The 27534-nt window shown below is 37.7% G+C and overlaps 1 protein-coding gene across 1 annotated transcript in view; it reads left to right on the top strand.

Moving 5' to 3' along the window:
• The first annotated feature begins 1086 nt into the window (after nt 1–1086).
• The window catches only part of LOC132134880 (probable global transcription activator SNF2L2), a 42474-nt gene continuing 16026 nt past the window's right edge, over nt 1087–27534 (top strand). Inside the window, exons 1-27 of the mRNA XM_059547168.1 lie at nt 1087–1206; nt 4565–4804; nt 4989–5118; nt 6099–6434; nt 6629–6727; nt 8424–8691; nt 9520–9646; nt 11319–11492; nt 12430–12603; nt 13014–13184; nt 13358–13408; nt 13550–13680; nt 14241–14298; nt 14542–14642; nt 16671–16818; nt 17239–17402; nt 18005–18071; nt 18192–18302; nt 18921–19163; nt 19270–19383; nt 19854–19961; nt 20054–20140; nt 21404–21450; nt 21629–21795; nt 21958–22121; nt 22877–23104; nt 27328–27405. Coding sequence (XP_059403151.1) covers nt 4580–4804; nt 4989–5118; nt 6099–6434; nt 6629–6727; nt 8424–8691; nt 9520–9646; nt 11319–11492; nt 12430–12603; nt 13014–13184; nt 13358–13408; nt 13550–13680; nt 14241–14298; nt 14542–14642; nt 16671–16818; nt 17239–17402; nt 18005–18071; nt 18192–18302; nt 18921–19163; nt 19270–19383; nt 19854–19961; nt 20054–20140; nt 21404–21450; nt 21629–21795; nt 21958–22121; nt 22877–23104; nt 27328–27405 — 3771 coding nt within the window. The 5' untranslated portion in view covers nt 1087–1206; nt 4565–4579. The remainder of the gene's footprint in view (nt 1207–4564; nt 4805–4988; nt 5119–6098; nt 6435–6628; nt 6728–8423; nt 8692–9519; nt 9647–11318; nt 11493–12429; nt 12604–13013; nt 13185–13357; nt 13409–13549; nt 13681–14240; nt 14299–14541; nt 14643–16670; nt 16819–17238; nt 17403–18004; nt 18072–18191; nt 18303–18920; nt 19164–19269; nt 19384–19853; nt 19962–20053; nt 20141–21403; nt 21451–21628; nt 21796–21957; nt 22122–22876; nt 23105–27327; nt 27406–27534) is intronic.

Raw genomic sequence — 27534 nt, 5'->3', positions numbered from 1 at the left:
AATGCCAAGAACATGATTGTAAATGTAGATTGATATTTATCATTTCAGTTAAGATGACATCAGCTTTGTAATAGCACTGTTACTATTTTTAAACGTGATCAGAAAATCTGAAAACTTTCTCGACTCGTAGCTATATGTGCATGGATTGAATTCTTAAGCACTGACTCCCTCGTGTGGTTGCATCATAAAACTACGGTTTTATCACACTTTTCCTTACACAAAAAATCTACTAGTTACACAAACCTACACGTTAAACACTCTATTATAGGCTTTTCCCAGTAACGTCCAAAAGAAACTATTTTAAACCAACAAATATTAATTTGTTGTGAAACTTAGAAATGTATAAACATGGGAGATTAGTTTAATCATGAGAGATTCGTTGAGCCTTTTTGTTAAACAATCATTACCCATATGTAATGCAAAAATATGGTGACATTGAAATCGTAGTCCTTCTAATTTAAAAGCTTTTGACGCTGAAAGTGGCTATGATTACGTGTGGGGTGGGCTTTAGTGATTAGACCAATCAGACACAGCCTCCCAAGTATATGAACCAATCAGAAGCAGAAAAGTTTTTATTTCACGGGGAGTACATTTTCTGTCCAACAATAACTTAATTATTTTTTTATGACCATTTAAAGTTCGAGTTACGTTTTCATTTATCGCACTTGTTTTACAGAGCAAATAAAATGCATTGTTTAGCAAGCAACAACTGGCTTATGCAACCTAATGCAATGCATGGAGTCACTTCTTCCGTAGTAACCAAACAAAAAACTGTTCAAGTCGCCTAAGAATAAATATGGGTGCACACGGGCCGTGAATACAACACTCTGTGAGTTCAATCCTGTGAGTTTGTGAAAACGTGATAATTTTGGAGCTACTGTCCCCAAACGCCCCGGCGGACAGGCGACGGTTCCAGCCATAGATGTCTGTGTTTCCAGCACCTTCGGCGCTCAGAAGCGAAAGTGTGCTTGAAAGGCCCGCCCCTAAACATACCACGAGGTGATCGATGTGTTCCTCAGCCAATCACACGACAGAGACGACTGTATTTCCTGCGCTCTCAACGAATCAGAAATGTCAAAATACTAAAAAACGCGAACTTCAACTTGTCAGCAAAACAGAGGGGGAGGGGACCAACATATGGCAGTCATATTTCTGAAGCCGAAATAATGTGCTAGACCTTTTATTGTGTTGTTTACCTCGCAGAAGGTAATTGAGTTTAATACTCTTCGCTTGGACATTTATACAGATGTATATATGTCAGAGGGCAGCATTTTGTTTTGCCATTTTTGCTGATAAAATGTCGCGGGCTAGCATGCTAACATAACTGTACAGGCGGTTAGCGAGCTGCTGCTAAATTATAGGAGACGGGGGGCTTTACCGCTGGCTTGATTTTTAACTTTGACAACGTAAATGCAGGAGGGTAAACTGTTCCTCGTAGAAAGCAAAACTGTTTGTAATGCTTGGAAAGTGAAAGGATGTTATAAATGTGCATTAGTAGTGCGCTGTGGTGGAAAGGTCCCATAAAGTTTGAGATTTCAGGAAACAGTAATGGCGTGAGGAGACAGTCATGACAGCAGGTCGAGGAAGCCATGATCCGATCCGAGCAGCTCTCTCCTAATTACACCCCTGCGCCGAGCTATATGTTCATTTACTGATTCATTGCAATTATTCTATTTTTAAATAAGCGGGTTTCTTCTAATATTACTGGTGACGTTGACCACTCCTAATTATTGGTTGCTTTGTAAAGTTTTCATCATTCTGCTTTGGACAGTAAGCATAGGCCTGCCCGAGCGCATTTGTGCATTTCACAACGTTAATTGTTTATTCCTAGTTTCTCCGTTTGGACCGTTTTGTCTGGATGAACTTAAATCGTTCATAGATACGAATGATTACTGTACTTTTTAATAGAGTGTGTAATTAATTGTTAACATGCCTTCACATGATAAAAGCGTATCATTATCAGACCCCGTGCGTCTTATTTATTTATTTATTTTTTTACCCCTTACCGTCATCGTTGGCGTCTTGGGATCATGCTGGTTTCCAGAAGCGCTGCTCGGGTGGGCGTGTCACAGATCAGCGCGGCTCATTGTTATGCAAATAACACTAAGAGCTTGCGTGCATTTTAATCAACTCTATTCCAGGCCTCTCTGTTTCTTCTATTTGAGCGGGCGAGTGTCCTTCTTTTTCTAAATACCAACAATACCTGCAACAATAATAAAGCAATTTAACAATAAAGTAATGTTAGAAAACGAATGTAAGTTGTTTAATTATGTATGATTATGTGTGTGGGTGAGTTTAATATTATTATTGTAATCATCGTCATCAGTGATGATAATAATAATAAAGTAAAATCAAGATATAAATATAACTTATTTATAAAATTGTTTTTCCTCTTGGTACTACTTCATAATAAGTATCAGGGTACCCACAGACGTGGAAAACATGCAGAATTCAGGAAACGTTAAAATGCTGTTTGCCAGGGCAGGATAAAGATTTTCATTATTGAAAAATGTGGTTCCTGAAATATCGTAATACAGGAAATATTTCCTTATTATGATAGAACTTGGTTTCAGGTTATTTATATATAATCATGCAATAAGACACGAGACTGTAATGCACGGCCTCTCTTGGCTTACTGCTTTTTTATTATAAAAGATAAATGTTGTACATAGTTAGCCTAACTATAGCTTTAAAAAAGAATGTTGCAACTTGCCACATTATTATAAAAATTTATTATTTATATAATATAGAAATATATATTAATATAATATACAAACCCGATTCCAAAAAAGTTGGGACACTTTACAAATTGTGAGTAAAAAAGGAATGGAATAATTTACAAATCTCATAAACTTATATTTTATTCACAATAGAATATAGATAACATATCAAATGTTGAAAGTGAGACATTTTTAAATGTCATGCCAAATATTGGCTCATTTTGGATTTCATGAGAGCTACACATTGCAAAAAAGTTGGGACAGGTAGCAATAAGAGGCCGAAAAAGTTAAATGTACATGTAAGTAACAGCTGGAGGACCAATTTGCAACTTATTAGGTAAATTGGCAACATGATTGGGTATAAAAAGAGCCTCTCAAAGTGCCAGTGTCTCTCAGAAGTCAAGCTGGGCAGAGGATCACCAATTCCCCCAATGCTGCGGCAAAAAAAATAGTGGAGCAATATCAGAAAGGAGTTTCTCTGAGAAAAATGCAAAGAGTTTGAAGTTATCATCATCTACAGTGCATAATATCATCCAAAGATTCAGAGAATCTGGAACAATCTCTGTTTGTAAGGGTCAAGGGCAGAAAACAATACTGGATTCCTGTGATCTTCGGGCCCTTAGACGGCACTGCATCACATACAGGAATGCTACTGTAATGGAAATCACAACATGGGCTCAGGAATACTTCAGAAAACATTGTCGGTGAACACAATCCGCCGTGCCTTTCGCCGTTGCCGGCTAAAACTCTATAGGTCAAAAAAGAAGCCATATCTAAACATGATCCAGAAGCGCAGGCATTTTCTCTGGGCCAAGGCTAATTTAAAATAGACTGCGGCAAGGTGGAAAACTGTTCTGTGGTCAGACGAATCAAAATTTGAAGTACTTTTTGGAAAACTGGCACACCATGTCATCCGGACAAAAGAGGACAAAGACAACCCAAGTTGTTATCAGCGCTCAGTTCAGAATCCTGCATCTCTGATGGTATGGGATCGCATGAGTGCGTGTGGCATGGACAGCTTACACATCTGGAAAGGCACTATCAATGCTGAAAGATATATCCAAATTCTAGAGCAACATACTGTATGCTCCCATCCAGACGTCGTCTCTTTCAGGGAAGACCTTGCATTTTCCAACATGACAATGCCAGACCACATACTGCATCAATTACAACATCATGGCTGCGTAGAAGAAGGATCTGGGTACTGAAATGGCCAGCCTGCAGTCCAGATCTTTCACCCATAGAAAACATTTGGCGCATCATAATGAGGAAGATGCAACAAAGAAGACCTAAGTAGTTGAGCAACTAGAAGCCTGTATTAGACAAGAATGACAACATTCCTATTCCTAAACTTGAGCAACTTGTCTCCTCAGTCCCCAGACGTTTTCAAACCTTTTATAAAAAGAAGAGGGGATGCCACACAGTGGTAAACATGGCCTTGTCCCAACTTTTTTGAGATGTGTTGATGCCATGAAATTTAAAATCAACTTATTTTTTCCCTTAAAATGATATGTTTTATCAGTCTAAACATTTGATATGTCATCTATGTTGTATTCTGAATAAAATATTGAAATTTGAAACTTCCAGATCATTGCATTCTGTTTTTATTCACAATTTGTACAGTGTCCCAACTTTTGTGGAATCGGGTTTGTAATTTGTAGTGGCTTTTTCATAAAATATATCTGACTTTAGATATAATTAACTTTTATTATTTTGCTTTATATTTTATCTAGCAAATAGAAAACCTAGTCATTTGGGATGTCAAACAATGTTTGGTATTTTGCACAATAGTGAGACTCTTATCAGTAACAGTAGATTGAAGCTTTTGTCCCTCCTTCCCACAGATTCTCAGTCGATAGATGTCCACCCCCAACGAACCACCGGTTGGGATACCCCATGCTGGTCCTTCACCAGGTGCTGGCCTGTCTCCGGGGCCCATCCTAGGGCCCAGCCCTGGACCCGGCCCCTCTCCTGGCTCTGTACACAGCATGATGGGCCCCAGTCCAGGGCCCCCAAGTGTCCCACATGCTATGCAGGGACAAGGGGCTGCAGACTATTCACAGGAAATGCACCCAATGCATAAGGTAGAGGATGGCTTTTGGGATTGATTATATTAAAATAGATAATAGTTGTCCAGTAGATGTGAACACTGAAAAAAAATGGATATAAATAAATGAAAAAGCCCTGTTGTAGGTTCATTTTCAAACAGTATGTTTGAAGTTGCAGTATGCCAGGAGCATATATGACTAATCTCCTGCCTCTGTTTAGCCTATGGAGGGAATGCATGAGAAGGGGATGGGAGACGATATGCACTATGGACAAATGAAGGGGGTGAGCATGAGATCCCTGCACAGTGGCATGGGTCCTCCACAGAGCCCTATGGATCAACATACTCAAGGTATAATTACATATAGGCTACAATATAATAACAAAGCACTCAGCGGTTATAATTTTAACCATAACTGAAGTTCAGTTCACCAAAAGAGGCTCTTGTTCTTCTTCCATTGAAGGAGGTAAGTCTACAATGGCCTCAGAGATATGATAATTAAGGCGATTATCGGACAGTGCCTATTTATTTATTTATTGTGCACTTATCTTTGGGGCTGTCGTTATTACACTAATTATCCTCACATGCGAATAGCTAAGATCATTTGTACTCTACTCTCTTCACTCAACCTATTCTCGGATCTGTACCTTTTACAGTCGTAAATGTATCTTTTAATGTTCATAATTAAAGGTTTGTGACAAAAGAGAAGAGAACCCATTATAATCAGTGTCTACACCCATTATAATCAGTGTCTACACTACGCTGTCTACACTGGATCTGATGCGACACGACAAATGCACAACAGTAAACTGATGCCTCGTTCTACTTATCACGTACTTACACAAAGTACAAATGGTTTGCAACGGTCGTGTCTAGTTTAGACAGCCTTAAACTGTTGCCACAAGGCACAGCTTTCACATCCTGTGTAAAGGTGAGGTCAGTGGTTAATTAAATTTCAGCAAAATTAAGTGGGGAAAAAAAGCAAAGAAACCATCGTCAATCACGTAGAGATACATGAAGCATAGCTCACACAGAAGTGACTTTCAAACCAAGCAGCTTTCTGTTGATAGATGTGGTAAATGTGCATGGCCAACTTGAACCTGAGTGAAATCTTTTTCACCCTCACGCAGAACTCCCAAGCATGCGGATTCCTATTGAAACTGATTTATTCTACAAAAAGAAAAAAAGACAGACAGAAAAATAATAATAATGAATAACAATAGATAAATAAAATAATTTCTGTGTGGCAGTGATCAATAAAGGAGTGCACTTTTAAAAGACACCTTTGACATCAGTGAACTTTATGAATCTTTTCTGCTTGTGCTTCGTAGGCTACATGTCCCCTCATCCCTCGCCGATAGGCCAGGTGCCAGAGCATGTGCCTAGCCCTATGTCAGGAGGAGGGCCGACCCCACCGCAGATGTCTCAGGGTCAGTCACCCATGATGCCCATGGATCCACAGGGGATGGGACAGCAAGCCAGGGGTCAGTCTGCCTTCAGCCCCGTTCAGCTACAGCAACTCAGGGCTCAGATCCTGGCATACAAGATCCTGGGGCGGGGTCAGCCTCTGCCTGAGAATCTGCAGTTAGCAGTTCAGGGCAAGAGGAGCCTCCCCATTATGCAGCAGCAGCAGCCCGTCAACACTGGCCCCTACAACAGACCTCTAGGTGATTATAGTCATGGTCAAGTCCTTGTGCAGTTCAAGTTACAGTTATGCCGTTTTCTCTTGTATTTGTATTTTTATGATGCTTTAAGGCTGATTGCAGCTGATAATATTCCATACAAAATCTGTCACTATGTAAGGAATACTTACAATAGGCAATTTTCTTAATCATTATTCAATCTTGTGCTGTTTCACTAGGTATGCCAATGACTCACGGAGGGCCTGCTACAGGCCCGTGTCCCTCTCCAGCAATGCAGACTCATACCCAAAGCTCTGGGCCAAAACCATGGCCTGAAGGTGAGTGTGGGATGTATTTATTCTTAAGCAGTTGCATATTATGTCAATCAACTGAATAATTGTAGAAATATTTATATACTATTTTAGTACTTGGAAATATATTGAATTAGGTTTTATTTCTATATAGTTTGTTTTAATAATTGTGTTATGTTCTTTTGCTAAGTTTTATTTTTAATTTATTTTTTATTTCAGATTTAGTTTCAGTAAATTAAGTACTTCAGCTTTTCTATTTTTTACATTCAGTTAGTTGCCAAGGCAACATTTCTAATTTTAGTTTAGTTTTTGTTCTTTTCCCCCTCTATCTATCTATTCTCCAAACCTATGCTCTGTAGGGCCATGGAGATGCTGGAGCCTATCCTAGCGTGTCAGGCCAAATTGTCAATTTTACATTTTCATCTAATATTTATATTTTATTTCAGATTTATTTTAATTAATGAAAATGGTTTATGTTTACAATAACAGCACTGGTGATTGCTGAGGGGCCTGTTAACATGTGCTGACTCAACCAACACTAGATACATGACATAATTCGGGTAGACAGAAACTATAAAATTTCAAACAATGTCTTCCAGTCCCAGAAGTTTTTGTGCATTGTGTCTTCAAATTGAAGGGTACATATTCTAGTTAAGTCTGAAAAAGACATTTACATGCTATTGGAATATTTCTGTAAATGTACAATACATATACATTTATTATTTATGTCGACATTTATGTTGACTCAAAGATGAATTGTGAATGTAAGCCAGTAACCTTTCTGAAAACGAGACTTTTGCATTGCTTTTTATCCATCTGTATACTGTATCTGTATAAAATGTATTTTTATGTTTGTTTGTAATGCAGTGTTGTTTTCTGTTCACTCCAGATACTGCTGAAGTATGAGCAAATTCATATTTATATATAACATTTTTGTGCACATAAACATGGTCAAAATGCTCCGTATGAGTTAAACTTTGACTTTAAACAAATGCCAGGAGGCAACCTTACAGAGGTTAAATCCCCTCGCTAATAAATATTGTTTCAAAATGACAGTATATTTTTTCACTGATTGCTAGATCTGCTTGGAAAAGTCACTGAAGTTTGCACAAATTAAAGATCATTGTTCATTTTTATTTTCTGGTTTGGTTTTAATTCTGATGTGCTGCTTATTGGCTGTACTTGTGGAAGATAATAGTATGGACCACCTCAGGTCAATGGACATTTTCACTGCATTTTTTCTAGGGGCATTGAATGCCCTCGTCATGGCAGGTCAACTGATTGATTGTATCCAGCCAGTAATCCAGAAACTTTATTTTACTTCTGAACATGCTCTTGTATAATTTCTTGTGTTTATGTTCTCGTTTAAGGACTGCATGCCCTTTATGAAGGCATTGAACTTGGCTTGAAGCAGGTCATATGAGTCCTTGTAAAGATTTTTCAGTTCAGAGGTGGCCATCAGTTCACACTGTGCTTTGAACTCTTAAAACGGTCAACAGCAGCTTTTGAGTATGATCAAAAATCCTAAAGACAAGGGGCTTCTGAAATATAAATGAGATTCCTTTTGTTTCATAATGGCGCATTATGTGGATTGGATTGACAAAAGCATTATGGATGACTGAAAGCTTAATGCTTTTTTTGCATTCGGGACATTTCTTTCACATACATGACATTCTGATAAATCTCACAAGACGTTCACAAAGACCATCTCCTTCATTTTCAGGTCAAGGCTCAGAGACCCCCAGTGCTCAACAGAAGTTGTCGGTCCCAGCTCCCAGTGGCAGACCCTCTCCAGCCCCACCGTTGGCCCCCACTGGCACACAAGCTGTGCCCAGCACCTCCCTCACCTCCCAACCCCAACCTCAGCCCCCACCAGGACCAGGCCAGCCCTCGCTCATCATCCAGCTTCAGCAGAAACAGAATCGCATCACACCAATTCAGAAGCCTCAGGGTCTGGACCCTGTCGAACTCTTGCAAGAGAGGGAATACCGGTATGTAATTAATAATTATATTCAACTGAATCTACACCAGTAAATCTGCACTGCCCTGAAGGGATCATGATTTTTATTTATTTTTTTTTTTTATTTTTTTTTTATGATGTTTCCTGAGGTGCACTTACAATTTGTTTGTCCCCTGACTTTAACTCTCCAATTAAAAGGGCAAGTCTTCAGACTTCAGTGTTTATACATTATACAAGAGGCCTTCCAAATGTGGATGCATACCATGGTTCAGAACAACATTACATTGTAAGGAATCAGACTAGCTTATGGGTGGTGAGACATTCAAATTTGGGTATGGATTTAAACAAAACAACCTACCTTCCAATGCTCTTCTGTCTTAAAATATCAGGAGAACTATTGTTATTGATTGGGCAGTGGGGAGTGGTTGTGAGCTGTAATGAATGTTCATTAGAGAAGGATGAGGAACCCTCTGAGGTTTCTGAACGTTCCTCAGAACTTGGTTGATTGCACTGGTTTGCATTGTCTGACACTCAAGAAGTGTGTTGATTTTTTTATGTACCCTGAGGTCACAAAGACATACTTTTTTACCATCTGTACTATCTTTTTTTTTTTTTTTTTTTTTTTTTACCAAACGAAAGGTCAGATCTTGCAAGTGATTTACAGGGAATTCTGAAGTTATTCAAAATTGTTATTGCCTAAAAAGTTTACCTTGTGGGACATCTCTGTTCCAACAGTAATCTGGTGATTTGTGCTTGATCGACAGTTTTTGCTTTAATTTTTTAAAACTTACTTTCTTGTTCTTAAAAAAACGATTGTGATAGGATTCAGTACACCTGTATTTCTCATTTGTGTTCAAAGTCTTCAGGCCAGGATTGCTCACAGAATTCAGGAGCTGGAGAATCTGCCAGGGTCACTGCCACCTGATCTGCGGACTAAAGCTACTGTGGAGCTGAAGGCCTTAAGACTGCTCAACTTCCAGCGGCAGGTGGGATTAAGACATTGTATTTTCTATTTATGAAAAAAGTGAGTACACCTCTTCAGTGTTGGTCATGTTTTATCATTTCTGTATTAAAATTTTAATTAAAAATAATTGTTGAAAAGTAAACCTTAAGTAATATTTATTTAGACTGAACCTTAATCTTCTCCACTGCTTATTAATGTCATGTGTTGCAACTCTTAATAATATTTATGAAATTATTTTTTATGTAATTTGTTAAAAAAATCTATTTTAAAACTTATTTTAATTGTGTATTCAAGAAAATGTTATTACTTTTTTACTGATGGTTACACCACATGACATTTTTAGATTAACTGAATTAGAACGTTCCTTGAAAACTGTCTAAAAGTGTTTAAAACAATTTACACTTTTATGCATCATTAAACCAAAAAGAAATTAATAATGAATAATTTTCATTTTGACTGGTGTACATAATTTATAAAATTTTCATAAAAGCATATTTCCAGTCATTTATTACAGTCATAAATTTAGACACTTCTATTGAAAATCACTCATTGCCATTGCTTTTAAATAAATGAAATAATTTACAATGAGACAAGTAAAAATTGCACATGCTTATTTTTGATATGCAGGTTACATTGAGCTTTGTCTTATTCACATAATGTACATTGTTGTGGTGTCCAAAGTTGATATGAATGTTTTATTCACGCCAGGTTCACACATGCTCCATCTGCAGTGCGTATGCAGTCCATGTGTGGTTCGTATGCGCTGCAGAAGCAGCACGGACTCATTGTGCTTTCACACGGGCATTGGCAGTCCGCTACTCATCCGCGGCCACAAACACAGCATTTATCCGTTGTTTTGAAATCCAACGTTTATTCAAATCCAAACATTGTTGCTAAAAAGGCTTTATCAGCTTTGTGTGTATGTCTTTTTACACACTGCAGTTATATGAACTTTGAACGTATTCACGTTTATGCAATATATGCGACACATTATTCAGTACGTTTTTACTCAGGCAAATGACAAAACATTTAAACTACTTTTCTTACGGTATCACTAACATTCAGCTTTCTTGGCTTTTCTTTTGCATTTAATCTTTATAAGAAAGCAATCCACGATTCATAAAGAACTTTGTTTTCCAACCTCCACGAGTGCCATCTATTATTGCCTTGGTTCTGTCTAAAAGTGCTATTTTCTTTGCTTTAAATCTAGCCATAAAGCCATATGTGTTGCCTGTGATACACAATACACTTTAATTATATACATTTATGGTGTAATTACAACATTTTCTTGTCAATCCATGTTCATTTTTATTGTGAACAATGTGCTGTCACTTTAATTCAGCAGCAAAGATAGACTCGGTGCGGAAACAATGGCCGCACTGCTGTAGATGCACGGCTCCTTGGACACACTCGGACTGCAACCACATGAAGTGTGAAAGCTGTAAGCCTTACGCACTGCCAAATGTGTGACCCTTGCGTTACGCTGTGCCGTGGAACTCACCATTAGAGGGAGCCCTTGTTGTATTCATTGCGTACGGTCTCCTCACCATTCACAGCCTTGTTCTGCTGTATTTAGCAACAGTTATAAACAAAATGTGTGTGAAATGCATCAGAATATGATTATCATTTGATGAAGCTCATTAGCTTAATGGATTTTGCTACAGATGACTGTGATTGATTTTTTTCTTATTCAGCTGAGGCTGGATGTCGTAGCCTGCATGCGCCGAGACACAACTCTAGAGACGGCCCTGAACTCCAAAGCCTACAAGCGCAGCAAGAGACAGACGCTGAGAGAGGCACGCATGACCGAGAAACTAGAGAAGCAGCAGAAGATCGAGCAGGAAAGGAAGCGCAGACAGAAACACCAGGTGATCAATGAATGATCAGTGTACGAAGTTTAATGTAATTGAATTCTTGTTTATTTGTATTTTATATAATTCAATGGAATTAACAAACTCACTGTGCTGACAAAAATACTAGACAAACTCCCACAGAAAAAAATGGTCATATACACAATTCATGTGCTGTTATATTGACTGACTGATGTAGATGCTTGTTTAAAAGGGGTCTTATCAACCTCTACGGAGACTAAAAGCATAAGAAAGTGCTCTTCCTGACAGTGTGTAATACCCTAATGCTTTGTCTGACATTCCTAGCATCAGAAACCAGTGGCTGAAGTTTCTTTAAGATGTCTATGTATTATATATATAGGCAGAGTTTGCAAAGATTTTCCAATATGGTGCAGGTCTGAGCACAAAATGTTTTTCATTTAATATACGAAGGGGGCATTTGCATAAAGTATAAAAGTAGCAAGCAGTTTTATTCTTAGCATCAGAGAGAGTTTGGAAATGAAAAACTAAATTATGATTAGAAACCTTGACTAGCATGTACACATACAAAAGAATACTTTTATAATGTAAAAAAAAATCTCTATATATTCATCCATCAAAGAATTCTGAAAAACAAATGTTTTAACTGTCGAAGCGCTGATAATAAGAAAAGTTTCTAGAGAAACAAATCAACATTTTAATTTATGAAGTATCATGTGACACTGAAGACTGGAGTGAACATACAGCTTTGCCACCACAGTTCTTTTAAATTGTTATATGTGTATATATATATATATATATATATATATATATATATATATATATAAATATTACAATATTATCTATTTTTTTATTACATTTTATTAACTACAGTCTTGGTAAGCATAAGATACTTTATTTAAAAACATTCAATCTTACTGACCCCAAACTCTTGACTTTGCTCTTTGATTCATTCTGTGTTGTCTGTTTCTTGTAGGAGTATCTCAACAGCATTCTGCAGCATGCTAAAGATTTCAAGGAATATCACAGGTCCATCTCTGGAAAAATCCAAAAGCTGTCTAAAGCCATCGCCACATGGCACACCAACACCGAGAGAGAGCAGAAGAAGGAGACGGAAAGAATCGAGAAAGAGAGGATGAGGAGACTGATGGTAAGCTGCACTGTCTCCAGCATCATATATAAAACTTATATATGTCTGTAAAGACTTCATTTGAAAATTAGCATACATCACCTCGTACTGTCCAGTTCTTGAACAAATCTCTCAGTTTTGATTATTAATTCACCCTTTTTAATTAATTATTTTAAAGATTTAATTAACAGATTGGTGAATCAGTCTGAATCATGACTTACTCACAGACCGTGAACCAGTATGGTGTACTTTTTGAATGAAATGAAAAAAAAAAATTCATTTTTAAATGTGAATTAAAAAATTAAAATGTATATATATTTACTGACAAAGCATTTACGTATATGGAGGAGACAAAATAAAATCCTTTTAAAGCTCTTAGAGAAGAGATGTTCCTTAAAGATTCTCACAGCCTCTCCATCTGTTTTCCCAAGGCTGAGGATGAAGAAGGTTACAGGAAGCTAATTGATCAAAAGAAGGACAAGCGTCTGGCCTACCTTCTTCAACAGACAGATGAATACGTGGCCAACCTGACTGAGCTTGTCTATGAGCACAAGGCTGCTCAGGCTGCCAAGGAGAAAAAGAGGAAGAGAAAGAAGAAAAAGGTGTGAGGCGACAAGACTAAGGAAAATAAACCATAAAATCACTCATGCTCAGAATCACTTTAAACAGTTTATCCCACTATGGTTTGCATACTGTAAATCTCAAATTCAATCAGTGAAGTCTACAATCATCAAACAATTAATGCTTACTTCTTTCTTTCATGTTTAACCTTTAGAAGGAAGCTGGGGATGCTGAAGGATTGGGAGCCATCGGGCCTGATGGAGAGGTAAGTAAATTGCTTTGAAAATGAAATCAGAAATGTGGATAACTGACCAATGGGTGTCCTTCTGGTAAACTCACTCTGTCAAACCTAATCTAACACAGTCTGTCACAGCAAGCTTGCATTTATGTTTATTTATTCGTGCAGCTCATAGATGAGACCAGCCAGATGAGTGAGCTGCCAGTCAAAGTCATTCAGACAGAGACGGGGAAAGTGCTACAGGGGACAGATGCCCCCAAGTCCAGTCAGTTAGAGGCATGGCTCGAGATGAACCCTGGGTAAGCTGTTTTTACATCGCATCCTCTGTGTGTCTGTAAATTGAAAACATTTCTTTGTTATCACTCGCATTGAGCTGTGAAGCTGTGTGAGCCATGTGTTTACAGCAGTGAGTGATGAGAACGGAAATGCACTGAAGGAAAGGGATGCACTAAAATTTTGCTAACTGAATGAAGATGCTATTCTGCTACTCACCAAATAAAAAAATACAGGGACATAATTGAAATTACTGTCACTGCTAAGAAAATAATATCAAATTACATACTACAAAACTGTCAACCTAACAAAAACACTGTTTAGCAAAAACATATTCACTACATTAATATTAATTGTGAAAGTAATAATTATATATATATATTTTTTATATATATTTGTCTTCTTGAAATGAAAATGACCTATCCAACAGAGACTACAGCTTTGTATCCTTTAAAATATCCTAGCATATTTTAATTTAACTATAGGGGCAAAAGCTCTGATAACAAGCACCTTTTTAAGCTTGTGTTGTCAATAAATCCTTCCGAGGCTTTGAGTGTTTACTAGTGCATTATGCCCTTTAAAACAGATATGAAGTTGCTCCACGGTCAGACAGTGAAGAGAGTGGCTCGGAATTTGAAGAGGAGGTGAGTGTCCTCTTATTTCTGCTCATTAAGCATCGACAGCTCCTTGTTGTGGAGTGAGTCATACAGAAGTACAGAAACTCACACACGTTATTATCCTTTTCTCTGCATCCATAAAGCATCTCCCAGAAGCCTTTCAGTATCTGCCTTAGTTAACCCCATTTTGTTTTAATGTATGATCTTATATTGTGTAAGTCGAGCAATCACTGCATTAAATGAGCATAATTCTCTTATACTCCCTTTTAGGATGATGAAGATGTTGTCTCCAGAGCTGAATCAGAAGAAAAGAAAGTCATTGATCCCAACAGTGATGAAGTATCTGAAACGGCAGCCAAGCACATTATAGAGTATGTTGCCTGTTCTTACTTCAAAGCAAAAAATGCCCTGTTGAGCTGGAGTGCCAGGAAAAGTAAGAAAGCATGATTTGGGTGTTGATAGCTGTTTTTTGTTCTTCTTTTTTTCATACGTCTGTCAGCATCTGCCTCTGCTGGAGTTTGCACTATGCTAGACAACAGTGGGGTTCAAAAGATCACTTGTGAAAATGCTTCTATTTTGCAATTTTATAGATTTTTATTTTCATTGCACATTTTTATTATCAGTTTAACAATTTGAGCGAAACATGAAAATTCAGTATATATTTCAGTATTTGCTATGTCCCTCTTTTACTTTAATGACAGCAGCACTTAGACTGATGTCTTGATGGTCACTGAGATGATTCAAAGCAGGTTTATTATAGTGAACTTTTTGAAATAAAACAAAAAAAATGATAATAATGGCACACCAGAATTCCTAAAATTGTAACTAAAAATAACATGAAATAAAAACAATCTAAATTCTGACAAAAACATATATATAAAATGTATGAATTTTTACATTTTCACAATTAATCTCAAATTTTGAATAAGCTGAAGTTTTCCTTTAAATGCCCTCAATGGGCACTTCGTTAGCTACACATTCACTCTTAGACCGTGAAGTGATTGTGGGTGCCAGATGGGGTTACAGTGTCTCTGGAACTGCTGATCTCCTGGGACTTTCACACACAACAGTCTCTAGAGTTTCTAGAGAGTGGTGTGAAAACTAAAAAGCACCCAGTGAGTGGACAGTTCAGTGGGTGAAAAGTACTTGTCAACGAGAGAGGTCGGAGGAGAATGTGCAGACTGGTTCAAGCTTTCAGGAAGATTAAGGAACTGAAATAGCCACCCATTACAATATTGCTGTGCAGGAGAGAATGTCTGAATGCACAACACGTTCAGCCTTGAACTGAATGGTTATAGCAACAGAACAACACATCAGGTTTCACAACATAAATCCATAGTTTCCTTCTGCACTGTGTCAGTGGATCAGGCTGATGGAAATGTCTTAATACAAACTGAGCCTAGTTGCGTATTGTTACCTGTCAGCACAGTTTCTGATCTCGTAGTCTGCATGTATTTTCTGCTTTGTTTTGGTGTTTTCTGTAGAACCACAAGGCATGTGTGATTTCACGCTGGCTCAGTGAACATGTCCACCAATTTTCAACAAAGGAGAGCCCCATTGGTGGAGTTGTAGATCATGTCAACATTGCCAGTAATCTCTATGGATTCTTTCCAGTTCAGTCCTATTCATTTACATGAATGAATTCAGGAGGCACTAGAAATCCAATATTAAATAGCATTCTATGCATTTTATCAGCATTTTATCTATCATTTATTTTACATATTAGACAGACAAAACATTTTAGCAAATTGTTCGGTTTTACCTCACTTGTTGCAAGTATAATAGACAAAAATAAATAATTTCCATAAAAAAACAGAATAAAATTAAGTTACATGACAGGAAATAAACGTTTTAATGCTGGTACATTTTCGCAATTCAGCTGCCATTGGCCAGTGTGGTAATACAGTAAGTTAAAGCGATAGTACACCACTCATGTCGCTTTTCACTCATTAGATTTCCTTTCATCTTCAGAGCACAAATGCTATTTAATAATTTTGTTGATCCCTTTAAAGTCCACACAACCAGAACTTTTTGATGCTTCAAATACTAATGTAAGAGAAATCCATATAAATCAATCAGGTTAATCCAGGTTTTGTGAAAATACATGATTGCTATACGATAACATGTTTTTTAAAGGCTATTATTCCTATATAATCATTGGTCAAATGCACATCAAATATGGTAAACATAAGTGCTTTATAACCAGCCATTTTTGATGTGTGAATATTTTTGTTGCTTGAACTATTAATGGATGGGCAAAAATTATGAGAGAATATTAAACAGCTTCAGTTTTTTAAGAGTTTCTTTTGGGTTTAGAACATCATGAGGGTGAGTAAATGATGATAGACTTTTCATTCTTGGGTAAAATGTCCCATTTAATTTTGCACCCTGTTTTGTAGGTCTGCTAAACAGGATGTGGACGATGAGTACAGTGTTCAGGCAGGAGAGACCAGCTCCCAGTCTTACTATGGAGTGGCCCACGCGGTCATAGAGAGGGTGGAGAAACAGTCCACCCTACTGGTCAATGGGACTCTCAAACATTACCAGGTAAAGCAACAGTTAAACCAGACTCTGAATAGGCACCTCCTAAGATACATTATACTCTGAATCCATCTTCTCTGAAGAGAGCTGTGTAGGTTTAAATCACACAGAGGGGAAATATCAAAAATTGAGTGGTTTGTATTGAATCTGTTATCCCCTTTGGGCAGGAATGGATTTCAAAAGGAGAAAAATCCATCTGCGTCTGATTGCTGAGGTGTTTTAACAGGGAGACTGTTTATCCTTTGGAAGAAATAAGTTAGCAGTAGGATTAATGCTTTGATCTCAATCTGCACCTGTGAAACACCAATTGGTTCTTTTGTCCCATGTTGTTCAGTGAACAGTTGTGTGTCATGCGTCTACTTTATTGTTTGTTACTGATGATTGTATATTATATATACACTGTATAACGCAAGTCTTTTTGTTCAGATCCAGGGTCTGGAATGGATGGTGTCTTTGTACAACAACAACCTGAATGGTATTCTGGCCGATGAGATGGGACTGGGGAAGACCATTCAGACTATTGCACTTATCACTTATCTGATGGAACTCAAGAGGCTCAACGGGCCGTACCTCATCATCGTACCCCTCTCGTAAGTCCAGCAAACAAGCTGTGAATAATGTGATAAGAGGTGTAATGAGGTGAGCTGCCTAAGAGGATTTGCAACATAATGGCTTCATTAAGTAGCTAAACACTGTTACACACAGTTCAATTGGTCTCTAATGACTGAAAATGCCATACTGGTTCATGATAGTGATTCGTGATGTTGCATTTTAGAGGGGACATATGGCAGCGCTATAGGACACTAAACAGTCATCATATTGATCATGCATGGTTGATTGGTTGGAGATTGAATTAAGTGGATTTTCTTGTAGTAGAACATTTGTATAATTATTTGTATAGATAGAGGTGTCTTATTTTCTCACTAGCATGCATTTAGGCTGCTTTAGCACTGATGTTTCAGAGACAGAGATGTCATAAGCTGCGGTGAAAATTGCTGTCAGCACTATTTTAGCTTAAGTTATTGTGATTTATTTGTGCCAGATATGTCCTCAAACCACCTCAGATCCATCATTATGATATATGACCTTATTTTAGTGGTTAAACATGTATTCCATATCAGTGGCTTCTAGTATAAAAAATGACAGTATTGATTTTCATTCCTCTCCTCTCCTATTTTTTTTTTTTTTACAGCACTTTGTCCAACTGGGTTTATGAGCTGGACAAGTGGGCACCAAGTATTGTGAAAATTGCCTACAAGGTAGTCATTGATTTTCATGATCACTGTTTTGTTAATGTGGACGATATAATTTGATGATGTAATAAAGCATAGAAGTAATAAAATCAGAGGTAATAATGGTTTTGTGTTAATCTGTCTAAGGGCACACCATCAATGCGGAGGTCTTTTGTGCCGCAGCTCCGCAGTGGGAAGTTTAATGTCCTTATAACCACCTACGAGTACATCATCAAAGACAAGCACATTCTCGCCAAGGTAAAAGACACACGCTTGCTTTTATGAATTTCAGACACTTATCTAAAGTAACTTACAGTGCACTCTAAATCTAAAGTTATGTTCAAAAATTTGGGGTTGGTAAGATATTTTAACGTTTGTTGAAAAAAGTCTTTTTACAATGCAATTTATTCCTGTGATGGCAAAGCTGAGTTTTCAGCAGCCATTACTCCAGTCTTCAGTGTCACATATAAACATTCTAATATGCTGATTAGCTGCTAGATTTCTTGTGTTGAAACCCGTTGTGTTTTCTGCTTAATATTGAAGTGGAGTCCGTGATGCTATTTTCAGGATCCTTTGATGACTAGAAAGTTCAAAAGAACAGCATTTATTTCAAATACAAATATTGTGTGCAGTCACTGTCCATTTTGATCAGTTAAATGCTTGTTAAAAGTAATGCTAAAAGTATTTATTTATTTCTAAAAATAATCTTACAGACCCAAAACTTTTAAATAGTAGTGTACATACATTTTGTGAATTCATTCATTCCCTGGGACTTAAGCCCATGATCTTGGAGTTTTTTTTGTGCCAATGCAAAGCACATTCATAGAAAAATCAGCTCCTTTATGCTCTAATTGTTGATTCTTTCGTAATTCCCAGATTCGCTGGAAGTATATGATTGTGGATGAGGGCCACCGCATGAAGAACCATCACTGCAAGCTCACACAGGTGTTGAACACCCACTACGTCGCTCCTAGGAGGCTGTTACTCACTGGAACCCCTCTGCAGAACAAACTACCCGAGCTCTGGGCCCTGCTCAACTTCCTGTTGCCCACCATCTTCAAAAGCTGCAGCACCTTTGAGCAGTGGTTCAATGCCCCATTTGCAATGACAGGAGAGAGGGTATATTATTATATTTCACCCTTGTGGATTTACCTGGCTATTTTATATGTTACACTGTAGCTTAATGAGGTTTCTCTATGTTATGGATTGAATTGATGTTTGTTAGGTGGATCTGAATGAAGAGGAGACCATCCTTATCATTCGTCGCTTGCATAAGGTGTTACGTCCTTTCCTTCTGCGCAGACTGAAGAAAGAGGTGGAGTCTCAGTTACCTGAGAAGGTAAGTAGCCACTCTGTCACCTTCTTAAAACTGTTTTTATTAGCCTTTGTTTATGAAAACTAGATATACATTGCAGAGAGAATATACTATATAGTCACTAATGAGGGCTAAACAGTAAGAATATTTTCTGATGGTAGTTAAAATCTTTACTGCTTTAGTACCCCATATTTTTATTTTAAGAAATGCATTTTTGTATTTTCTATAAATACTTTTCAAGTAAGGTACATATTCTTTACATTTTTTTTTTGTTTTTTTGTTTTTTACAAGAAATTCTTTATAAAATTGTATTTACTTACAAAAAAACCCGAACAAAATAAATAAATGTATAAATAAAACAATAAGAAAAAAAAGAAGAAGAAAAGAACAGAATTGTCAAATTCCTCTAAAATTGCAAACGCCTCTTCAAAACAACGTTTGAGTGAAGTCTCTATGTGATGTGGTTCAGGTTATGTTGATGGATTGTTTTACAGGTTGAGTATGTCATCAAATGTGACATGTCAGCCATCCAGAAGGTTCTGTACAGGCACATGCAGGGCAAAGGCATCCTGCTCACTGACGGCTCGGAGAAAGACAAGAAGGTATGAAGAGAGGCTGTTAACTCCCTTTTACACTGCTGTATGGATTGGAGCAGAGCTTCAGTAATTTATATCTTGATGTGTTTCATCCACAGGGTAAAGGAGGAGCCAAGACTTTAATGAACACCATAATGCAGCTGAAGAAGATCTGTAACCATCCCTACATGTTCCAGCACATTGAGGTATCGCAACAGTGTCTCAGTACACTAATACAGGAGTTAAAATATATGACACTAAGGCTACGTCCACATTAATCTGGATAAATTTTGTTTTGGCCTCAAATCGTCCACACCGAGTTTTGTGGACGTGGAAGTGGATGTATTTAAAACCACCATTTTTGCATTGTAGTGTGAATTGTATAAATGAAGGTATTTGAAAATTACAGTAATAGAATGGTTGTGCCAGGAGTGTAGTGAGAGAACTTTATTATATCTGGTCTCTTGGTATCATCTCAGTGAGCTTTTATGGCATTTTCAGAATTTGCAGCAATTTGATTGAGGCCTTGTCCACACGGAGACGCGTTGCGCTGTATACGCATACATTTTGTATCGTATAGATGTTTCGTCCACACGGATCCGGCATTTTGGTAGAGTGAAATTTTTTTAAACTGGGTCACAGAGTGGATAAATCTGAAAACGACGCCCTTGCGTTTTTATCTGGACAGCGAATCTGTATATTTTCTGAAACGATCATCACCCCACGTCTCGCCCCTAGTCAGACACTCCTATGTCATGTAATGGAAACAAAAACATGAACAAACTGAACGATATACTTTTTATGAATTAACATTAACACAGATTAATAAATGTATTGTTCCATGTTCGTTTGTATACCACACGCAAGGTTTATCCGTATAGTCCTAGAATTACAGCACAACTTACTGGTCTGGCATGCATACTACATCATTTTGTGTTGGTTTTGTGTAGACGCAGATATTACTTGAGATGAAAAAAAAAAAAAAAAGATTGGATCGGGAAAGCTCTGGCTTCATGTGGACATAGCCTTAGGCATTTTCAGATGTGTCAGTGAGGATGAGCTGAATGAGATGAACTTTTGGAAACTGCTCAAAAACACTTGTGTGGACAGAGAGCCCTTCGAAATGAAAACGCTGTTGTCAAATATATATGGATTTATGTGGACGTGGCCATAAAGGTTCACCCAAAAATAAAAGTTCTACATCTGTATTGTACATCTGTATGATTCTATGGAACATCAATGAAGATATTTTAAAGTATCCAAAAAAACTTGACCTCACAGATTTTTTTTGTATAGATAATTTTTTGTATGAAAATATCTTCTTTAAGACCTTAAACTACTCTATAGTTATCGAGTTGGTCCTTAAAACATTTGTCAATAATCAAAATAAAGAAATTAACAGTACCATGGTATATTTCTACTTGTATGGCATCAGATGTACTGAACGTGTCTATTTTGCATCTGTTCAGGAATCTTTTGCTGAGCACTTGGGATATCCAAATGGCATTATCAGCGGGTGAGTATGGATCAAATTGATTACATAACCTTAAGAGTTACGATGATGTGTTAATTCATGTTAAATATGGATCATTAAACACACCGCATGCCCCCTGCTCTAGATGATCCAGACAGTTGAGGTGCACCATGATGGAGGTGTTGACATTTTAGAGATGCTTTGTTTCTTGTCCACCTAGCCCTGACTTGTACCGCGCCTCTGGCAAGTTTGAATTACTGGACCGCATCCTGCCCAAGCTGAAGGCCACCAATCACAGAGTGCTTCTGTTCTGTCAGATGACCACCCTCATGACCATCATGGAGGATTATTTTGCTTACCGTAACTTCCTCTATCTGCGTCTGGATGGTCAGTAATCAGCGCATACCTTCTTTAATATTTTCCTGTCCTTTAGGAACTCAATTGTCGAGATTTCCAATTTATAGTCCACCACTTTTTTTAAATGAATGTGATCACACTAATAAACAGCCCTTTCTCTATCATTAACACACGTTTGCTGCTGTCCCCCAGGATCTACGAAGTCTGAGGATCGTGCAATGCTTTTAAAGAAATTCAATGAAGAAGGCTCACAGTATTTCGTCTTCCTGCTGAGCACCAGGGCAGGAGGTCTGGGCCTCAACTTGCAAGCTGCAGACACCGTTGTGATCTTTGACAGCGACTGGAACCCCCACCAGGTTTGTGTGAATCACTGCTGAGACTAGAGAGGAACTAGACGGTCGTATAACTTGTTAAAAGTTTGGCAGTGATCTTGCATCACTAGATCAGACTTCTAGACATATTATATTACTGTTTTTAAGGGTTCTGGATATTGGGAAAAAATATTTTATAAAGTAAAAATATTAAGTTTTCTCTCAGTTAATATGAGTCAAAAGCTACATGCAAAATAATAAGCAAAAGGCTGTTTAAAAAAGTTTTTCCAAAAAAACACGGACAAGTATAGATTTTTAAAGTAAAGTTTAAAATGTATGTATTGGTTATTATTTATTAATAAATAATATTATTTCCTGTGTCTCAGTGGTAGAGCATTGCTTTAGCAGCGCAAAAGGTTGTGGGTTCAATTCCCATGGAACACACATACTGGGGGAAAAAAAATGTTTAGCTTGAATACACTGCAAGTCGCTTTGGATAAAAGCATCTGATAAATGCATAAATGTAAATGTAAATTGGTTTATTAATTTATATATTTTCAATCGTAGGGAGGTGGTGTTCGTTGGTTGGATATATTGTATTTTATGAAGTTTGAACCTTTTCCCCACGCATTTTCAGCAGAAAATGCTAAAATTACTCCTCCATCTGCCTCTATATAAAGCACAACACAATTTGAACAAGTCAGAAAGAGTGCACTGTGCCTTCTCTTAATAGCATTCACTCACTTTGATTATAATTGCTATAACTGTTAATCACACACAACTCCGGTTTCATTCACCAGGACTTGCAGGCCCAGGATCGAGCTCATCGTATCGGCCAGCAGAACGAAGTACGCGTATTGCGTCTGTGTACTGTGAACAGTGTGGAGGAGAAGATTTTAGCGGCGGCCAAGTATAAACTGAACGTTGATCAGAAAGTCATTCAGGCAGGCATGTTTGATCAGAAGTCATCCAGCCATGAGCGCAGAGCCTTCCTGCAGGCTATTCTGGAGCACGAGGAACAGAATGAGGTGAGTCACTTTAACAGGCACAGATGGCAGTAAAGTTTCCCTCGGAATGAATTAGACTAGCTAATTGTATCTAGTGAATTACTGAGGTAAAAATCTTTTTTTATTAGCTAGTATAAAAGCGTACATGTGATTGTATTTATGGGCCAATTTATACTTAATCACTTGATCGATCGGATCAATATCCATTTGGCATTGTGCATTCAAGTTACACTTTTCCACATAAATTTGTTTTCGTGGAATGGATATAAATCCAATCTACTATTCCCACAAATATAAATATGCTAATAAAACAGTTCATTTCCGAGATGATTCAAATACCAAGCGGTGAAATTTTCTGTGTAATGCTCTCATCAGCCCACATACTAATTAGTGTTCGAGTTTCACGGTTTCTCCATCCATGATTCTCACTCTTTCAGTTATCGAATTGCAGTCAGCCACAAAGGCATTATGGAGATCATTTACACAAGCAGTCTGATCTTTGAAAAAAAAAAGTTTCCTCCCCTATTAAATTTATATTTTTATTTTTTTATAAAAGATCTGTGTAGTATAATGATGAAAGATTCTTATTTTGAAGTAATGTGGAGATCGTAAGGTGTTACCAAACCTAAAGACTATTCAAAATAAAAAGCATCAAATGGATAGAAAATCCCAAAAATGTCTTTCATCCTTATGTCTTTCCAGTGAGACCAGTGAGAATTTCTTTATTATGTGGAAAATAAAACAAAAAATAAAAATAAAATCCCAGAAATGTCTTTCATCCTCATGTCTTTCCAGTGAGACCAGGGAGAATTCCTTTATTATGTGGAAAATAAAACAACAGTTGAAATATGTTTGGATATCTTTTCAAAATGTATTTTACAAACCGCACAATACGGCGACACCTGGGGTGTGAGAGGGGATAGAAACGCGGCAAGCGTGGAGGCGCACAAGCTAGGCTACTAGACCAGTGATTCCATCACACATGCTCTCAAATATTCGCTCTCTGGAAAATAAATTGGACTTAATTCAACTTAGTCGGTCTACACAGCGTGAGACAAGGGATTGTTGTTTGTTTGTTTTTTTCATTGAAATATGGCAAAACGACAACATCCTGGAGCAGTGTAACAATGCTGTGGTAGTGACAAAACACTGTTAATCGCTGGTGGAGTTTATGTTTGATAAGTGTTGACCATTCTATCTGGCGCAGGAGTTCACGGCCATTGTTATTGTCGCAGTTTACATTTCCTTGTGTGCAAATGCTAAGCATGCGCTTCGCGAGCTGTAAAGTGCCATCAGCGAAAAACAAACAAAAGCCCTGATGGCTTTTTCATAATAGCCGGTGACTTCAACCACGCAAACTTAAAGACAGTCTTGCCAAAGTTCTACCAACATGTGAACAAGGGGAAAAACACACTGGACTTTGTTTGCACAACAGAAAAGAACATGTACAAGACTGTACCCCACCCCCACCTAGGGTACTCGGCTCACATATCTGTTATGCTAATTCCCGCATACAGACCACTTCTGAAACTCGCCAAATCAGTCCAAAAACTCTTTACAATTTGGCCAGATGATGCTACCTCAACACTACAGGGCTGCTTTCAGTGCACAAACTGGAACATGTTTAAAGAGTTCAGCTCCAACTACATCATCAAGTTCGCAGATGACACAATGGTGGTAGGTCTCATCAGCAACAGCGATAAAATGCATTACAGAGAGGAAGTGGCAAAGCTGGCTGAATGGTGTGGCACTAACAACCTGTCCCTCAATGAGGGGGAGACAAAGTAGGTTGTGATGGGCTTCAGGAGAAACTCAGTTGACCACCACCCACTGACCATCGACAGCTTGACTGTGGAGAGAGTCAGCAGCACTAAATTCTTGGGGGTGCACATCACAGAGAATCTTACCTGGAAGACCAACACTATGTCATTCTCAAAGGCACAACAGTGCCTACACTTTCTCCGCCGGCTGAAAAGTGCAAGTCTCCCTGCTCCCATCCTCACCACATTCTACAGGGGCACCATTGAGAGTCTGCTGACCAGCTGCATCACTCTCTGGTATGGGAACTGTAGTGCAGCAGTCCGAAATACCCTCCAGCGGATAGTGAACACAACTGCAAAAATCATTAGTGCCCCTCTCCCCTCCATCCTGGACATTTTCCTTACACGATGCTCCAGCAAAACCAACAGTATTGTGAAGGACCCCACCCATCCTTCCAGCTCCTACAATCAGGAAAATGGTACTGGATCATCAGAGCATGCTCCGCCAGACTGCTTAGCAGCCTTTTCCCCCAGGCTGCGAGAGCCCTGAACTCAAATCACCCCACCCCCTTCAGAAACCCCATACAAACCCCACCAAAGATAGAAAGTCATTCAGGTTTGGATTGACAAGAGGGAGAGTAATGATGAAAGAAAGAATTATAATTTTTGGGTGAACTAGTTTATAGTTTATAGTTAAATTAAATTTTACTGCATAAGTATTGAGTTGTATGTAATCATATCCATTTCTATTTGATGCAAGTTGTCTCCAAATCCTTAAAAAGTATTAAAACTGTGTATATTATGTAACATTTTTAAAGTTAACAATGTAAAATTAAAATATCAAAATATCTTAAATGCTTTTTTAAAGATCATTATTTTGTGTATTTGGTGTAACAGAATATGTTTCAAATATAATGTTCAAAAAACACATTATTTTTCAAATACTGTAGATTATTGTAGGTCCCCTATTGGCCCAGTGCATTATGGTTGGCCGAACACCGCAAGCACTCGTCGGAAATGTAACACCCCTTTCCATAATCACGAGCTTCATCATTCAAAATAAATGTAAAGACCGTTAATACGTTAAAACGCACAAAACTCCCATTTGGAAAATAGTAGCTACAGTACTACTCTAACTCCCATTAGAGTAGCTGATTCAAAAGTGGCAGATTGTCGTAGCAAAGTCAGAATTACCTTCCATGTTTCAAAGGTCTTAAAGGGGTCATATGACGTTGCTAAAAAGAACATTATGTTGTGTATTTGGCGTAATGCAATGTGTTTATGCTATTTAAGGATTAAAAAAAACACATTATTTTCCACGTAATGTACATTATTGTTGCTCCTTTATGCCCCAACTTTCTTGCCCCATGCCCCATAATTACTGATTTATAATTACTGATTAAAATGACTTATATTGTCTTTTTACGTGTTGCATATCGCGCCGTGTAAACATTAAACCATATCTGCATTTGTGAACAGAGAACCGACAAACAACAAGCGCTAATCTTCACTGCTCGAAACTCATGTTTGAATCATAAGTGGCAAATTCTTTAAATATAAAAAATGTTCTTACAGGCTGTGAGTCAGAAGTGCCAGACTGTCCTTGCAAAGTTGGAACTGCCCCACTTTATAGAACAGCCTTTGGGCAAAGACCCATTGTAGGCTGCTCTGCAGGTTAAGTAAACAGTCCTCCATAAAATGCATCAGATAGCGTCACACAATGCAGGCTTGAGTGAAGAACGGCTGGTGCAGGTCTTAAAAGTATTTGAAAATGTTTTGAAAGTGGTATTATAAAGTTTTAAATTGGAAGAGGTGATAACCTGCAGCTACCCTGTGATGATTTTTTTGATTCTAACTGCCTCTATTTCAGTGGTTTAAAAGAAAACTTTAAATGACAATCTAAGCTATTGCAAACATCATATAATAGACGGTTGCTATACATTTACCCACTACAACCACACACACACAAAAAAAAATAAACCTTTATACCTATATACTGCTTCAAAAAATGTCACCATTGTTATATATCAGCATTACATATTGGTACACAAAAGAATGAAATGGTGATTTGTAGATTAATAGATTTTTTTCCTTTGCTCAGCACATCATTCATTGCCTATATATCTTGTTATAATGTCACTGCAGTTTGTTCATCAAATTACAGTTTATCGCTGACATAAATTACGCATTGACCCATAAGAAAATGCAATTCAGCAATTTTCTATTGATTTTGAGTGTGACAAAGGCTAAGGGAATGGCATGCAATTTTGGGAGACTAGCAGTAAAATTGAGCTGAATTATTTAAGGAACGGAACAAAGCATTTCTTAGGTGCCATGTCGCAATTATGATATGAACAAGCAAAATGTCTAAGGCACCCATACAGGGTTAATTTAAAAATCCACTTTGTCATATATGAAAATGCTAGTTACTTGCAAAATAAATGTGTCCTAATTGTGTTTGTTGGCATATGTTTGTGGTACCAGGAGGAAGATGAAGTTCCAGATGATGAAACTCTCAATCAAATGATTGCTCGAAATGAGGACGAATTTGAGTTTTTCATGGTAAGACTGAAATTACACAAAATTTGTTACTTGCACAGATAGTCCCTTGTATGGTGATTTACAGTAATTGTTGTCGTGCATTTAAAATCCATTTACAGCTAGAACAGGAAACTTATCAATAACTCAAAC

Source organism: Carassius carassius, chromosome 4, assembly GCF_963082965.1.
Source record: "Carassius carassius chromosome 4, fCarCar2.1, whole genome shotgun sequence".
Classification (NCBI taxonomy): Eukaryota; Metazoa; Chordata; class Actinopteri; order Cypriniformes; family Cyprinidae; genus Carassius; species Carassius carassius.
The sequence above is the reverse complement of the archived record's forward strand: the minus strand, read 5'-3'. Positions and strand labels throughout refer to the sequence as shown.